The 15,856-nt window shown below is 50.2% G+C and overlaps 7 protein-coding genes across 7 annotated transcripts; 3 read left to right on the forward strand and 4 right to left on the reverse strand.

Annotated features, from left to right (window-relative positions):
- Positions 1-1,340: 1,340 nt before the first annotated feature.
- Positions 1,341-2,250, forward strand: M431DRAFT_494590 (hypothetical protein; the record flags this gene model as incomplete). Its single annotated transcript, XM_024917266.1, has 2 exons — positions 1,341-1,371; positions 1,904-2,250. 2 exons carry the CDS (start codon positions 1,341-1,343, stop codon positions 2,248-2,250), a joined length of 378 nt encoding a protein of 125 aa, XP_024775834.1.
- A 35-nt stretch (positions 2,251-2,285) lies between these two features.
- M431DRAFT_419374 (hypothetical protein) lies at positions 2,286-3,614 on the reverse strand. The gene is made up of 2 exons (XM_024915003.1): positions 3,390-3,614; positions 2,286-2,549 (listed from the first exon to the last, which is right to left on the reverse strand). Exons 1-2 carry the CDS (start codon positions 3,527-3,529, stop codon positions 2,321-2,323), a joined length of 369 nt encoding a protein of 122 aa, XP_024775835.1. The 5' UTR covers positions 3,530-3,614; the 3' UTR covers positions 2,286-2,320.
- A 2,535-nt stretch (positions 3,615-6,149) lies between these two features.
- M431DRAFT_507812 (hypothetical protein) lies at positions 6,150-7,610 on the forward strand. The gene is made up of 2 exons (XM_024919017.1): positions 6,150-6,476; positions 6,621-7,610. The coding sequence occupies exons 1-2, from the start codon at positions 6,375-6,377 to the stop codon at positions 7,515-7,517; spliced, it is 999 nt and encodes a 332-aa protein (XP_024775836.1). The 5' UTR covers positions 6,150-6,374; the 3' UTR covers positions 7,518-7,610.
- A 781-nt stretch (positions 7,611-8,391) lies between these two features.
- M431DRAFT_507813 (hypothetical protein) lies at positions 8,392-10,083 on the forward strand. Its single transcript, XM_024919018.1, has 3 exons — positions 8,392-8,804; positions 8,861-9,086; positions 9,149-10,083. Exons 1-3 carry the CDS (start codon positions 8,776-8,778, stop codon positions 9,800-9,802), a joined length of 909 nt encoding a protein of 302 aa, XP_024775837.1. The 5' UTR covers positions 8,392-8,775; the 3' UTR covers positions 9,803-10,083.
- Positions 10,084-10,133: 50 nt separating this feature from the next.
- On the reverse strand, positions 10,134-10,974 carry M431DRAFT_5051 (hypothetical protein; the record flags this gene model as incomplete). The annotated part of the gene is made up of 2 exons (XM_024918579.1): positions 10,134-10,342; positions 10,434-10,974. 2 exons carry the CDS (start codon positions 10,972-10,974, stop codon positions 10,134-10,136), a joined length of 750 nt encoding a protein of 249 aa, XP_024775838.1.
- Positions 10,975-11,005: 31 nt separating this feature from the next.
- On the reverse strand, positions 11,006-11,428 carry M431DRAFT_419486 (hypothetical protein). The gene has a single exon (XM_024915004.1). The coding sequence runs from the start codon at positions 11,344-11,346 to the stop codon at positions 11,122-11,124; it is 225 nt and encodes a 74-aa protein (XP_024775839.1). The 5' UTR covers positions 11,347-11,428; the 3' UTR covers positions 11,006-11,121.
- A 667-nt stretch (positions 11,429-12,095) lies between these two features.
- On the reverse strand, positions 12,096-14,554 carry M431DRAFT_83107 (hypothetical protein; the record flags this gene model as incomplete). Its single annotated transcript, XM_024923270.1, has 5 exons — positions 12,096-13,033; positions 13,088-13,853; positions 13,921-14,205; positions 14,291-14,423; positions 14,481-14,554. 5 exons carry the CDS (start codon positions 14,552-14,554, stop codon positions 12,096-12,098), a joined length of 2,196 nt encoding a protein of 731 aa, XP_024775840.1.
- Between the last annotated feature and the right edge of the window lie 1,302 nt (positions 14,555-15,856).

A 15,856-nucleotide genomic window follows, 5' to 3' on the forward strand; every position in this document is an offset into this window, starting at 1 on the left:
GATGATTGCAGCGGCATGAACAAATGAGGACAGCTCGAGAAGCTAGGAAACCATGCTGAGAGAGACGAAAGGGCCCGGGTTGACTCGAGTAGGTGGACGACCCTTGACGAAAAGAAGCCAGGCCCCTAGCCAGGCCATACCTTACCACTTCGCTCTCTAGTTACCTCCATCCTCTGTCCATGCTACGACTCGTCCGCATCGCTGGGGCGAAACTTATTCGAGATGGGGAGACGACCATATACAGGTATGGTTAGGCAGTGCGTCTCTCTGGCACCCAAAGTGTACTGTACACTTGTCGTCTTGTACACTTTGTGGTGGAGCGGCCTAGTCCCCAGCGGTTTGCAAAATTAACTGGCAATGAGAGCTGCCAACACATCAACGATGGGGTCACACTCTTCCAAGAGCCGCATCGTTGCTCGCATCAACCTCCATTCGCGCGTTTCGCTCTCTCTCCAGACACCCCTCGGCCCCGCGCTAGGGACGACGTTTGCAATAAAGCCCACATGTCTCGCCAAAGGACCGGCTCATCCTGCTCTTGCGACAAGGCCCGTGGAATGCGTGGTAACGGAGCATCAGGACAGCGGCATACCACGTACATGCATACTCACATACTACCACTACGAGTACATGCATCCAGACAGGCAGACACATACATATGCATGCCCAGAATACTGCTTGCTACACATCCCATCGAAGCCATTCATTGCACATCTCTCTCCTCCCCCTTGACTGTTCTCCTTGTGGCCCCCATGCCAGCTTCCGACTAGGACGACCTACATACTCGTACATACACACATACACACATCCAGACGCAGATTCTCACATCCCGCGTACGGGGTACACGCGCGCGCATACATCCCTCGCCGCTTGATCTTGTCTACCGCCGCTGCTGCTACCGGAGCGGTGCGCCTGGCCTCCGTCTCGGCCGTCCTCGTGCTCCACCTTGGATTTGGCCAGCTTCTGTTCTTGAACTTGTTTCGTTTCCGCCTTCTCCTCCGCCGAAGCCCGCGCTTCTTGTTTCGATTTCTTCTTAATCCCTTCGTCTCCCTCTCAGTTCCCGCCGGGGCTTCGATTGTAGCTTCTCTCCAACCATCCCTGGATCCCGCCTCGGTTACACCTTGAACTTTGGTTTAACTTTTTTTGACTTTGCTCTCAAGGTTACCACGCAGCCATACTCCAATTCCTCTCAACTCAAACTCGCACACACGCATATCTGCGGCAGCGGCTTCTGGACTCTGTTCCACTTTTATTTTTTTGCCCACACCAGGACAATTTCATTGCCTGAACCCAATTCCTCTCTTCATTTCTCCGCCGCTATCCATTGAACAACTACCGCAATCATGGGTGGCTTCTACATGCAGTACTTGGAGAGTAAGTTGATCAATTGAACCTCTCGTGTGCTTTGTTTACTTCAACCCAATGGCTACCGACATCCCCGAAATCTCGTGTGGGGGTGGCGTATGAGATTTGGGGGGAGGGGGGGAAATAAATCGAGCCTTGCGCGCGGCCACCACGGCGACCTTGGCAGCTCAGAGGGCTGATTGAGAGGGAGCGAGCATTGTTTTCTCAATTGCTTTCTGCCGCCCAATCGAACTCTTACCGCCGTTTACAATCCCGTGAATTGGTTTGACGCAGGCACATGATTACACCCTTCCGCGGCTTGTCCCCCCTCTCTTGCTCAATCGTACCGCTGGTTCATGCAGGGATCCTTCAGGCTGCAAGAAGCCGGTCGAATGAGGTGTCTACAGCAGCATGTTTCTGGCGAGTTGCCGTGATCTATGTTTTCTGCCGCATCTTACATTGCCTTGGCAGCTAATGGCTGTGATTTTTTGTCTCTCTTTTTTTCGTCTTTTTCAAAACTTTTGAGTAGGTGGAAAGACTAACCGATGGGTGTAATTGATAGGCCTTTGCCGGCGCCGAGGATGGACAGACCCCTCGTACGAGTGTTACCGTGACCCCAATGGCTTTACTTGCCTTGTCCTAGTCAACGGACGCGAGTACCAGACCGACCTGGCATACGAGTCCGACCTGTTGGCTCAAGAGAACGCTGCCATGCGTGCGTTCATGGTTTGCCGCAACTTTTCCGTCAACGGCGGCATGCTTGCTCGCAACGGTATTGTCCAGGGACTTCCAGCCAATGCTGATACCCGACGCAAGAGCCGCCCTACATCGTCCAGGGACAGCAATGAACGTCACGGCCGCCGCTCCGGCACTCACTCGAGCAGCAGTTCTACTGCTTCATTTGAATAAGCCAGACGCTGATCCCTGGAACGGATTCGGAGTTTTTTAAGGTGGTGATTTACTTTACCCGCATTGTTTTTCATATTTCCCCCTTGGTTTTGGCTTGGACCTTCACAGGCAGCCAATGGCGCACATATACACGTGGTTGAAAGGCTTCACGGCAGTCCCTTTGAGGATATAACCACCATCGCGCCAACCTTGCTTTATCCATTTCATGGCGGCTATTATTTTCCTTTCCACAAACAAAAAAGAAGGGTTGAACAAGCGAGGAGTCCAAAAAAAAGAAGAAGAAAAAGGTACGGAAAAAAGCGCGTACAAAAAGACTTGGCGATAAAGTGGCATTCTTGTGGATGCAAATGTTGCAACGACTTTTATGACGACACGAAACGACCTTTAGACACGTCTCATATTTCTTTCGGCGGCCGGCATACCCGGTTTGGTCCTTTTGTTATCAACCTAGATGTTGACTTTATTTTTTTCCTCAGCAATGTGTTTAGATTTTAGACGCATTGCATTCATGACATTGATGCTCACCTCAACACCTTGCCGCTCGTCTCAATCGATGAGCCAATCTTCTGGGCGTGTTGGCCTACTGATGTTTGGCAAGGAACAAAAGTACATTTCTTCATTACTATCTCTCGGAAGCGGGGTTTTTACAGGCTAAACAGCCTGGCTTGGGCGGTTCTTGATACTGTTTGATGACATACCTGTCCATCCTTTACTTACAGGGCATTGAAAGCCCTCGATCACTCAACACAGAGGCCAAGTGTTTCTTTATCTTGCCTCGAGTTTTATGAATGTTTCTTGCGATAAGACAAAGTACCTCGTTTTGCACAGGGGCAGTCGTGCCTTTCGCAAGGACGGCTCCTTGACTTTCCTTTTAAGGCGTCTCGCAGCAAGCGAAGCGGGCAATGCCTTTTTGGTTTTCTATTATATCTCTTCATTTTTTATGATTTTCGCTGTAATTGCCCCTTTTTTGAGGCAATTGGGGGAGCCAATGCTGGCAGGACGGAATGTTCTCCCTTTATGATGTCAAGACGCAGATGAAAGCGAAAACGAAGAGAAGGATGAGATGAATTGATTGGATGATACGAAGCAATGACGGATCCGAATGCAGGTTTGGAAAAAAAAAAAATGGTGAACAGAAAAAAAAAGAGTTTACGGTTACGATGACATGAAGATGATGACTATTATGTTTCATTTTTTTTGAGATATTTGTCTTGGATGGTGGTGTGTTGCGATGCGAGATGTGATGTAGATTTGGAGAATCGTGAATATATGTGAACATTGACAATACTTGATTGGTTCGTTCATGATTGCTACTAAGGCGATATATAATTCCTCTGATGGAAGATGTTATCTGTTGCAGAAGGTGTTAATGGAGATGTTCTCTTCATGGTGAGAACCAAGATCCATGGTTGCTACTAAGGCGATAGACAACTCATCTAATAGAAGATGTTATCTGTGGCAGAAGGCGTTATTGGAGATTGTCTCTTGGTGGTGAGAACTAAGATGACTTGGTGAGAGATTTATGGTGTATCGTGGCATGCATGTCCATGCCAAGACAAACCCGGTAACCCCCAAATGACGATCATCATACATGGCGACCAGCTCTAAAACCGGGCCCAACCTTAAGAAGAGTTGAAGATTTCTCTGCATTTGCAGCACCACAGGACAAGAGCCAGCTTCCCCAAGAAAGAGGTTGACCATTGAGCCGGCCTAGTTAGCCACACATACGTAATGTGGCACAAGATAGCTCCAGGAACAGAAACGACTAGGCCTAGGATGCGGTTGATGAAGCCACCCAAAGAAAAAAAAAACGATCCTAAATTCATCTAGCGGCCAGGGGTCTTTGTAGGATTTGCAAGGCTTCAACTAGGCTGAAAAGGCAAACCTCCACATGAAATGGGGGTTATACAAAAAAACGAGAGCGATAAATTAGAATCCTTGTCGATAGGGGAGATGAAACACGGGATGGGATGGGCTTTTCTTTTTTTCTGGGTTTTATATTTTGTTTTGTCTCGTTTCGGGTTGAGGTTGTTGTGGTCTGTGAGATTAGCGAAGGGTGTTGTACGAGTAATTAGGTGTGGGATGGAGTCTTTTGATGATGTGATGCGGTACGATTCGATACGATGGGATGGGGGCTGTGTATGTACTGTAGACTCATTGTAGAGTGTTATAGTGGATGGAGCTTATATTGGAGCTTATGAGAGCTGTGTTGATTGCATTTCATGAGAAATAATGGGAAGAAGGAGAAAAGTAGCAATAATAGAGAATCATAATGTCATATTTGAGTCGATGAGATTATGTGTACAACGTTGCAGGGCTGAGGCCACGGTCGGATGTAATTAACACGAACCCGACGTCAGGAGAGCGATGGATGCGTGCTTTTACAGTAAAAGGACCAGATGAAATAGGGGGCAAATCACGGTGCTGACCGGCCGGTTTAAGTGGCGCCACGAATGGAAATGAACGAGGCAGTCGCCGGGCTGACGGGTCCGTGTTATTTGTTCCTGGTGAGCGATTATACGATATAATATTGGATGGGAATGAAGTAAGTACGGAGTACTCGTAGATGAAAAAAATGAATTCGATAGACTTCAATGGTTTCTTTTTGGCTGTTTGCGTTCGTTGGCGGGTTTGAGACTATTGGGATGTTGGCGTGATGGGGGTTTCGCCGAATGCGGGCTGTATCTTGGAGTTATTTACATCGCATGAATCGCCGGGACACGATGTGATGCGATACGGGCTCTGATGGACGAGGTCGTATTGCTGCGTGCGCACGATTGCAGCCCTGAGGTGATTGTTTGCAGGGCTCTGTGTATGCAGAATCTGTACGGATACGAGTATGGGATTTCATGTGAGACAAGAGATGCGAAATGTCTCACTTAATCGTTGGCACTTATACGCAAGGTACCTCATCGATCTGTTAGTTTATCTACAACCTATACAAGCATCTTATAAGCAGTGATGACACGAGACAATTTTAGATGAGCAGCGTGATAAAAAGGTATCAATATTATACGAAGTATCAAAAACAACTGATTGCATGATGATACGGAGCTTTACGGGTGTTGTGCAGGTTCACGGGCCGCCCAAATTTCGCCTCCAGCTTTTCCCAAGCCGCGTGGGAAATTTTTCATGCTCAGGCCTGTCGAGCTGATTGGCCGCGCTGTCTTTGGGTCTTTGGGGGACCCCTGGACCGAGTGATCACAGGCCCCCGCACTGCCTCGTCCTGATGCTTCGTGTTCAATCTCTATGTGGTCCAGTTCCATTCGATAATTTACAGCACTCTGGACTAGCAACTAGTAAGGCAGAGCTCAGCAGCTGTCACGCCAATAGGCTGGGAATGGGAATGGGAAACGGGGGCTCTAGCCGTGCCAATTGGTGATTTGATTTGCTGGGAGCTGAAGAGGCGCTTTCAGGGGACGCCGGGCCCTGTACGAGTTGAGATGCCGCTAAGCCCAGCGCGTGAAATTAGTCGGTACGAACGCATTGCATTGCTTCTCCGGAGCGGCAGTACTTGGAGCTCCGTGCTAATCTGTGTACTGGCTTCGTGACATCTGGACACCTTGAGCCCAGCCCAAATAGATGGCAATTTCCTCTCTCCTTTTCCCTCCCATCCTCCCGCAAAAACACCACAGCCTTTTCACTTTTTGCCTCTTGAGTCGACTTTGATTCTCTGCTTTGCGAGCATTGATTGTCGCTCGTTCTTTTCTACGCTCACTACCAAAATATACTAGTTGCCCTACTTCTTTACTCCTCTTCTTTAAACCCCCCCTTTTTCTTAAACCTGCACATCAAGCATCGTCGCAGACATTCACCATGAAGGGTATGACGCGCCTCTCAACCACCATCCAAACCGGTGCTCCAATCCAATGGCAAGGCTAACATTCTCCCCTGCGCAGGACTTATTCTTGTCGGTGGCTTTGGCACTCGCCTTCGCCCTCTCGTACGTTCCACGCCAGCGATCCGACCTGCATCCCACCACCGCATTGAACGCGAATGGGGGGAGGGATGGAGGGGGAACCGCCAAAACCGCAGCTTCACCACACCCCAGAGACTGACCATTGTGCGACGCCATCTAGACCCTGACGCTCCCCAAGCCTCTCGTTGAGTTCTGCAACAAGCCCATGATTGTGCATCAGATCGAGGCTCTCGTCGCCGCTGGCGTTACCGACATTGTCCTCGCCGTCAACTACCGCCCAGAGATTATGGAAAAGTTCCTGGCTGAGGTGAGTCCTGCACATGACCCCTCACTGCAACCCTTGCCTGGTTTTTTTTGCCTATTTGTTGCACCAACAAGCTTTTGCCCCCCAGCTGAGCTTCCCCTCCAATGACGTTGAGCATGAAGCTGATTGCGTACGCCCCATCATTAGTACGAGGCGAAATACAACATCAACATTGAGTTTTCTGTCGAGTCCGAGCCCCTCGACACTGGCGGTCCCCTCAAGCTTGCTGAGGGCATCCTCGCCAAGGACGACTCCCCCTTCTTCGTCCTCAACTCCGACGTCATCTGCGACTATCCCTTCAAGGAGCTCCTCGAGTTCCACAAGAGCCACGGCGATGAGGGTACCATTGTGGTCACCAAGGTGGAGGAGCCGTCCAAGTACGGTGTCGTTGTCCACAAGCCCAACCACCCATCTCGCATCGACCGCTTCGTCGAGAAGCCCGTCGAGTTCGTCGGCAACCGTATCAACGCCGGCATGTACATCTTCAACACCTCCGTCCTGAAGCGCATCGAGCTTCGCCCCACATCCATCGAGAAGGAGACCTTCCCCGCCATGGTTGCCGACAACCAGCTGCACTCTTTCGACCTCGAGGGCTTCTGGATGGACGTTGGTCAGCCCAAGGACTTCCTTAGCGGCACCTGCCTGTACCTGTCCTCTCTTACCAAGAAGGGCAGCAAGGAGCTCACTCCTCCCACCGAGTCCTACGTCCACGGTGGCAACGTCCTGATTCACCCCTCTGCCAAGATCGGAAAGAACTGCAGAATAGGCCCCAACGTCACCATTGGCCCAGACGTCGTCGTCGGTGACGGTGTTCGTCTGCAGCGTTGTGTCCTCTTGAGCGCCTCCAAGGTCAAGGACCACGCATGGGTCAAGTCGACGATTGTTGGCTGGAACAGCACCGTCGGCCGCTGGGCCCGTCTGGAGAACGTGACTGTTCTCGGTGACGATGTTACCATTGGCGACGAGATCTACGTCAACGGTGGTAGCGTTCTGCCTCACAAGTCCATCAAGGCCAACGTGGACGTTCCCGCCATTATCATGTGATTTAATTCATTTGATCATGTCTTCTCTCGGCTCGCATGTTATAACCATGCGTTGCTTTTCACATTGATTCTTTCATGTTGATTCATGCTTTTTTAAACAACTTCTTCACTTCTATTTTTTTGATCTTTTTTTTCTTGGCCCATTTACGCCCCCATACATTCACCACTCCTCCAACATTTCTCAAAAGATACCCTGACGGTGGGGGGAAACAGTCTTTGAGAGAAAACCAACAAGCAACATTTTATATAATTACTACTACTAGTCCCGGCATCTCTTGCTTTTTTTTTTTTGCAAGATGTCTGCGCGTTATGTTGAGCTCCAAGTAAATCGTTTGGCGTCTCGGGGAACCGGTTGGCAAAGCATCTTGGAGGGACACGAAAGGGGGGAAAGGGGCGGTGGTTGAGAAGAGCTATGACGGACGAGGAACTGAAAATTTTACATGTATGAAAAGATGATAGCGTAGCGAATGAAGTGAATTTACGCTTAACATTTTCTCATAAGATGTGTTTTGTATTTAGTGATGCCAGAGATGAACGAGTATATCCCAAGAACCCCAAAAAGCAGATGGTGAGGCTATATCCAACACAGATATGCACCTATTATAGATCCAGGGCAAGAAGTGCATGTATCACTTAATATACTAAATATTAGAGCTGTTTATTAGAATTGCTTTTGCTCTCTGATTTTCTACAAGGTACCAGACTTTTATTGGTGGTTCCATCTTTTGCTCGGCATCGAATTCACTTCCTCCCATGACGCAATGCCAACCAAGTGATCAAGGCAGGAGCGCAATCGATGCCTTATCTCCCAGGCAAAGCCCATACAAAAGGGCAGCTGCCCAGCAGGTCTTTCTCCTTCTGCAACGCTCGTTTATCTGAAAGACACAAAATTCAGATTCAAGTCGAAGAGGGAGAAAATGTAGGGCTTTTCCCCTTCCTCTTCTTCTTCTACTCTCTCTTTCTTTTGTCTGCCTCTCTGTGTCTTTCTCTGTGCCAGCGCCGTTTCGAATGTTCTCACGCGTTTTCTAAGCGCCTCCTGTGTTTGTCCTTGTGCAATTCTGAGCCCTGATTTTTCTGTTCTGAGCCCTGGTATTTCTCTTCTGATTCTCGGCCTCTACGCGTCTACTTTTGTTGAAGCTGTGTGCCTCTCTTGTTTCTGCTGTCTCACCGGTGTCCTCGTCATCGAAAAAGTCGTTTTCTCGGCAAACTCTCCATTCTCTTGAGTTGATCCTCGGGTTTCTGTCCCACCCTCCATCACCATGGCGGATGCACCGATGTACGATCCAAGGTGAGTTGATTCGAGCACTGATGCTGGAACGAAACTCCATGACTGACATATATCAGCAAACTATCTGAATATCCCGTCCCTGTTCCGCATGTCAACTATTCTGCTCCCGGAGTTGTGGTTTCCCTACCTCCTGACGTTGACATCTCTGTTGTCATCGTTGGCAAAAAGCGTCCACGCGAGGAGTCGGACTCGAATGATGCGGCAGAGCCTGATTCGAAGCGCCCTGCGATTTCTCTGGGGCTGGGTGATGCGAACTCCCAAGACATTGACATGAGTGCGATTGTGAGCCGATTCGAATTTTTGTAATGAATCTGCATTTTCATCTTACTGACGCAAACAAACAGAACATCTGTCTTTCTCCCCCCGGAAATTTCTGTTCGACTTCTCCAGGCAAATTCCACGTGGTTGACCCCCCCTCGCCGGATGAATGGCGCCCGGATGATGACCACATCTGGAGGGCTTTGCATTGGTCGACTGTAGAAGATCATATCAAGGATTCCCTCCGTAAAGAGACAGGAGGATCATATTGGTATCGAATGTCATCATCTGACCAACAGGGATCTAATGAGAAGCTCATCCAAGATATCAGACTTGATCCTCGCACTACATTTTTTCACATTCGTGAGATGATAAATGCGAGGAACAGGAGTTCTTACGGTTCGAAGGAAGTTGTGCTGTTTGCACGAGTCGTTCACACTGGCTGTGGCGGTTTCGATCACAAGAGCTTCCAATGTTTCAAGTTGGAAGATTTATTTGGCGGGAAACCCCATATCAGCGGCATTATGATGTTCAAGGATAAGGAAAGTCCCATCTACTGCGAATCCAGCCCCTTCCTCGCGGCGCCAAAGACCGAAGACAAATGCTACTGCCTATGCGAACTCGTAGAGGACGAAAATGCGTTGCTTCGCCGGTCTCTCTACATTTACGATATTCAGCCTGTCTCATGGGAGACCATTCGGAGCGTCCACGCCAATTTGGGCAAACAGGGTTTAGAATGATTTGGTACGACATTAAGCAGACGGTCAATGGATGACAATATAGTGGAGACTTTATACCTTGGGTTGCCGAGTTGCAGCTAGATTTCAATGTCTATTCTTCTCAAAGACTATCGGTGTTCTATTCATCATGTTACGATTTTCTATGTGGTGCCTTCTAAAACAACACTTTCTATAGTGTAATACCAGGCTTCCATTAATCTCTTACCCAGTCCCTTTCTTTTATCAAAAATTACTCTCTCGCTCCGAGGTTTCTGTCTGTCATATTGGATGACTGTACCTTGTGCCCTCTACAGTCTACAGTCTCTCATCTGGGGATGCGCTATACAGGACTCTATATGTGATTTTTCATCTTGAAAAAAGGCAAGAGTTCCCGCTCCATCATCTGGCGCAGCTCACGCTGTTCCTCTGCGGTAGGAACCTTCAAGGTGCCATGTCGCCGACGCCAGCTCTCGTCAGTCTCGCGTATCTCGGCATCAGGATCCTGGCCTGTGGAATCAACAAACTGAAAGGTGCGGTACTCGCAATTCTTCCAGCTTGTGGCTATATTCGTGCTGACGTCAGTTGACAATGATTCTCATCATCTTTTTCCTCTTTCTATCATCCTTCAAAGCAAAGAGGGGTTGCATCTTACGATATGTGTTGGTAATTCCGTGCCACTCCTCCGTCAAGAAGTGCAGAAACGCTCCGTGAGAAACAACAGCAATGTGCGCATCGTCTCCCAAGCCGGTGGCAATCTCCCTCAGCGTTTTTCTCGCCTCTCTCGCCCTCACCGCCAGCTTATCAAGCGCGGGCTCGAAATCGCTCCCCTCACCCTTAAAGTTCCAGCCCTCGCGCATTCGACTCAGATCAGCCTTTTCGCCAAACTCAGCCGCCAGCTTCTCAATTGACGAACCTGTATCTGAGGGAGCGTCAGAGCACTCCTGGAGGGTGTCGAGCGCAATCACGGGGCCGAGCGAGTCGGTGCCAAAGGACTGGAGGCAGGTGTACAGCGTGCGGCGCATGCCCGAGGCGACCAGGCCGCGGAGCTTGGCGTGGTGAGGGAATGTGCTGCGTAGATGGTTGCATTGCTCGTTGCCGAGGGGCGTGAGGTCTGGGTCTGGGAGTTTTTCGTTTTCGGCGCAGAGGTTGTGGTAGCCTTGGGCGTGGCGCACGAGATGGATCGTGGGAGCCATTGTTTTTGTATGTGGTTTTTGTTCTTTGGTGTATATGAGAGATATATGTGTGCTGGATGACTTTCCCAAAACACGAAGCAACGAAAGTCGAATTGATCAAACTATGAGTCTATGAAAAATAAAAAGAAAGAAAGAAAGTCAAGTACATCAAATTACGAGAATGAAGAAATAAGGGCCCAACGACAAACACGCCGTCCTACAACAGCCAAGAACGAAGAACGTAATACTCGGCTCACCTACCACATTAAGCAATCCCGCCCAAAACCTCACTCCGAATGACTCAAAAAAAAAAAAAGTCTTGGGGAACCACAGCGGAGAGGGTCGCCCGGCTCCGAAGGGGGGAGGCGAAAACAGTAAAAAACAAGGCCCCATCTTTTACCTCCGGCTCCGGCGATGGGCAAAGCGGGTGGGAAGCAGATATCCATAAGGAAGCAAACTATACATAAGGCAGCAGGACACGCCCCCAGCCATATGAGTACAAAATTACTTAGAAAGGTTCCTCACATGAGATACGTCAACCTCCGGCCCGACGACCGGTCACTCAAAAAACGTCCACCGGGGAATGAAAAAGCTCGAATATACGAGTACATTACCTAGTTGAGCCGTAGATGCGGCTCGTGCCAGGATACGGGTGATCCAATTGGTGCCTGTGGCGTGCTTAGTTTCCTGTGGCTGACTGCGGTTTAGTGTGAAGCCCCCCGTGTATCCCGTGTATGGATGAGTGGATAGAAGAGACGATGCTTGGATGGCTTTCTTTAGGGGCGCTGAGCGGTCTGGTTTGCCATTGTTGCATTGATGATCATGCAGCATGATATAACTACATGTACCTCGGAGCTCCGAGAGGCTTCTCACATACAAAAGACACGCGACTGCGCTCAAAACGTCCTCAAGATGCGATCCAATGTGCTTCAAAAGAAAACATCCCCATGTTTACATTTCGAAGGAAAGATGAAAAAAAGGTCATTCTGACAGGCTACGGAACATCCATGTTACATCACCTGCTGTCCAGTCCTCGTATAACGCCGCGTCGCAGTATAAAACTCCCCTTTCTGTCATTTTTAACCCGCCTCTCATGACAATTGCCGCCATTATTTCCCCCAGTTCAAATTAGATAACAAGAATCAAAACTCAATGAGTGCTTCCTCCTTAATCGGTTGCTGCTGTTGAACGGGCTCATGTTGTGGTGCCGCGGGCATTGAGTACTGGGAATAGCCAGCCCACTCAGGAGGAGGGGCAGGTGGCTGCTGCTGCTGTTGCTGTGGCATCTGATAAGGTGATCCTTGCGGCAGTTCCTGCTGGAAGGGCTGCTGAGTCGGAGCAGACGGGGCCTGAGAATGGATAGGCATGTGAGGCGTTGCGTTGGGGGGTTGTGCGAGTTGAGCTGGAGTCTGTAGAGGAGTTGCTTGCGTCTGTGCCGACACTGAGCCTCTATGGTACGGCATAGGTGATTGGTTCAGGTTGGGATACGGCGATTGGCTTGCGTCTGGCGCGGACCCGGGGGCGGATGGTCCGGTAGGAACGGCCTGTAGAGGTTGAGGGGTGTTGAAGTAGTATGAAGCATTGGGATCTGCTGAAGGCGACGTAGCCGTTTGATGTGAGTACTGTCTTCGATCTTCCGGGTTTTCCTGCGGCTGCGGCTGCTGTTGCTGCTGAAACTGCTCAGGGGCTGATGGGGTCTGGTTGTTCCAGCCATCGGCCGTCTGCAGCTGCTGTTGAGGCGCATAAGGTCCAGAAGGGGCATCGGGTGCTGGCATGCCAGCGTAAGGCGGATAAGGGGACTGCGGCATCGCATGTTGAGGAGGCATTTGATACAGTTGCTGCTGGCCTTGTGACGAATAGCCCGGCTGCTGCTGGTTTGTGTAGAAGCTTTCGGCACCTACAGAGTTGCTCGGAGCGTGAGAAGGTATTGAAGGGTAGGGTCCGGAAGATTGGCGAGGGGGTGGCAGGTTATACCCGCCAAGGTTCTGCTGGCTATAAGCCTTTGATAACCGGTCTTCCAACATCCGGTCATAATATCTAACAACTGTGGACAGCTTGGCATGAAGGTCGAGGAGGGTATCTATTCGTATTGTTAGCCATCGAAGTCATGAGGTAAGATGCCGGGAATCATTACCATGCTTGCTCATCGTTTCGCCGTATGTTCGTGCAAGCTTGGGACGCAGCGACCCAATGCTATCATACAACTCCTGAATTTGCGGTTCTCGCAGGATAGTGCCAGGAGGCTGGGTCTGGAGCCGGTCAACCAAGGTGGCAAAGAGATTGATGTTCTCAGCTTCCACTGCCGTCAGTTCGTAGTCGTTCTTTGGCAGCGTGAAAGTGGTGGAGGAGGTGGCGGGTCCTGAGGTCTGTTCCTTGAGCGCAGCAGCATGTCTCTGCTTCTGCTCTTCCATATCTGCTAGGGAGGCAGCAATGGCAGCTTTTAGGTCGTCGTCTTCCTCTTCAGCTTGCTTAGTGGCTGATGCGTCTCCTCCACTCGTGCGAGGTCCGTTGGTTGTCACAGGGGGGGGCCTGCCTCTGGATGCATTGTTGACTTCTTCCAAACTCATCGCCAATGCCCTTTTAAGATCTTCATCAAACCCTTCGTCGACGCGCGCGTTTCGGGGTTGCATGGCAGATGTGCTCCGAGTTTTATGAGGGTACGTCGGTGTGCGGTCGAGGGATGGATTTGGTTCTTTGAACCCCTTGTTCGTGAGCTTAGCATAACACCCATCGTCGACTCGCACAGGAGTAAGTATCCCGAGATGAGGCAGTGGGAGGGATTTGCTTGAACACTGCTGGTCAAAGCAGTTTCCGCAGTTTCGGCAATGGTGTTTTCGGTTGGTAAACGTGAAAGCTGTTCGACATCGCATGCAAACATCCGAATCAATCCATTCGGGCGGCTATTTGGCCTTCCGTTAGCTGACAACCCTAGAGACATCGTGCCTGAAGTGCCGATGGGCTTCTTACCGCGCTGCTGTCAATCATGCTGCTCGCCACCGTGACTCGCGGGGGGAACTGATACCCCTCTCGCTGCAAACGTTTGTAGACTTCGCCGATATAGGAAAGCTCGTATCGTCCTTCTGTGGCACCGGCCCATGACTGGATCAGCTCGAGCATCTTGGATTTCACTTCGGCGTTGACGGCGACGGGACCGACGGCTTGGAGAAGAGAGGTCAGGTTGTCCATGAACTCGCGGGAGGCGATTTCCGTGAGGAAATGAGACCCGCCATTCTTGACGCATGTATCCGTAAGCTAGAGATGGAGAGCGGTGTTAGATTAGGGTCCAACTCAAACTCAGCGGAGGAGATGGTAGAACAGGGCATGTCGGATAGCATACGTTGAGGGCGCTGAGCTGAGTGTTTGGGTTCTTGTTGCCGATGCGCCGCTTCAGCGACCGCATGGCCTCTTTGGGCGCCACCGTCTTGGACCTGATGACATCGGAGATCTCGAGGTTGAGCGCAATATCCTCCCTACACACCCCGTCGTTAGTCCAGCTTCGTTACGGGAGCGGCTGGGGATCAGCATACAGGCTGCTGCTCGTGGCCTTTTCGACCTGCTCGTCGAGAGCCGTGTTGGCCGAGTTTGACCACCAGCTCATCATGTTGACGGCGGCGATGGGAAGCTTGGCGTCACAGGGGAGGAGGAACAAGGGGAGATCGGAAACAGAGATGCGACGCTGAAAAGAAGAAGAAGAAGAAGAAGAAGAGCTCGGGGATGGCGATGGTGATGGAGCTGAGCTGAAGGTGAGGCTATGAGGTCCAGGTCCAGTCCGTCCTAGCCAAGTCCAAGGTACTTTCGGCTCCGCTGACGACGCCGTTCAGTTGCGTCACGGCCGCGGAGGCACCAGCCGGAACAGTGGTTAATCCGCTACAGGCGCCGAGGCAGGCCTAAGCCAAGCCGTTCCTGTGCCTGTAATAACTGTAATTACACTTTGTGCAGAGGATGAACAGCACTGTCGGGACAATATGGATTGATTGATCAACTGCATGCGCTTTCTGCAGGTACGTGCTGGAATTATGGAGTCACTATGTTCCCCTTGTTCTTTGTCTCGGGCTCTCTTTGAGGCTTCTTTGTCCCTACAAGCATCGGCATGCCACGGACCACAGTGACATCCACAGTCGGCTATCGGTGTTTCTACCGTCATCTGTCTTGAGCCTTGACTACCACTGACTTTGCCAGGCAGAAATCCGCTCCTCATGAGTTATTATGCCTCGTCTTAGAGCGGCAAGAGCCGAACATTGCACGCAGTTCTACTTTCTCAGTTGCTGGTTTTGTGGGAGGTATCGAAGGTATTACTAGAGCTCAAATTGCCTACCAGCATAGCTTGTATACCTAAGATCTCTTATGCATCAAACATAGTGAATAAACAGATGGCTACTAAGGTTCATGTGAAATTCCTATTCCTGTGGTAGTGTTGAACGGTGCATTCTGCTTCACTAATAGTGAGTGAACCGTGCTGCGATGACGTAGCGCGGCGAGATGTCAAATAGCCCACTTGGACAAGTCATGAGCATGGAACAGAGCTTCTAAATAAGGTATCGTGGCGGTGAGAGGCAAATTGAACACGGCGACACCGGCATGCGGTTGAACAATGTAGCTCAAATAAAGGAAACAAAAGAATGAGTAAGTGAAAGAGTTTTGATATATCACAAGTCTATGCACTTATATGGTCGTGGTATGTGTTGTGTCAGTGCTTCTTCGAGTATCAGGAATCAAAAGTTGAAAGCGCGTCAGCCAAGCCAATGACGACGCCCGGTTGTGGCTGATGCGTGTGCAATTTGACAGCGCCGTCTCGAGGTACTTAATGACAGTTGCGGCATAGGCTGGAGGTGCTTCTTAGTACAAAAGCTCATGTGGGGGCTACTTGTAACTCTGCTTCTTTAGGGTGAGACATCAAGTACAG

Source organism: Trichoderma harzianum (genome assembly GCF_003025095.1).
Source record: "Trichoderma harzianum CBS 226.95 unplaced genomic scaffold M431scaffold_5, whole genome shotgun sequence".
NCBI classification, from domain to species: domain Eukaryota; kingdom Fungi; phylum Ascomycota; class Sordariomycetes; order Hypocreales; family Hypocreaceae; genus Trichoderma; species Trichoderma harzianum.

Excerpts from the sequence above, each read along its gene's own strand:
- M431DRAFT_419486 (XM_024915004.1), bottom strand. The coding sequence starts at position 11,346 with ATGGGGCCTTGTTTTTTACTGTTTTCGCCTCCCCCCTTCGGAGCCGGG.
- M431DRAFT_419374 (XM_024915003.1), bottom strand. The coding sequence starts at position 3,529 with ATGTTCACATATATTCACGATTCTCCAAATCTACATCACATCTCGCAT. Across the intron at positions 2,550-3,389 it reads GTAACCGTAAACTCTTTTTT|TTTTTTCCGTACCTTTTTCT; the intron begins TTTCTGTTCACC and ends TTTTGTACGCGC.
- M431DRAFT_507812 (XM_024919017.1), top strand. The coding sequence starts at position 6,375 with ATGATTGTGCATCAGATCGAGGCTCTCGTCGCCGCTGGCGTTACCGAC. Across the intron at positions 6,477-6,620 it reads TGGAAAAGTTCCTGGCTGAG|TACGAGGCGAAATACAACAT; the intron begins GTGAGTCCTGCA and ends CCCCATCATTAG.
- M431DRAFT_507813 (XM_024919018.1), top strand. The coding sequence starts at position 8,776 with ATGGCGGATGCACCGATGTACGATCCAAG. Across the intron at positions 8,805-8,860 it reads GCACCGATGTACGATCCAAG|CAAACTATCTGAATATCCCG; the intron begins GTGAGTTGATTC and ends GACATATATCAG. Across the intron at positions 9,087-9,148 it reads ACATTGACATGAGTGCGATT|AACATCTGTCTTTCTCCCCC; the intron begins GTGAGCCGATTC and ends GCAAACAAACAG.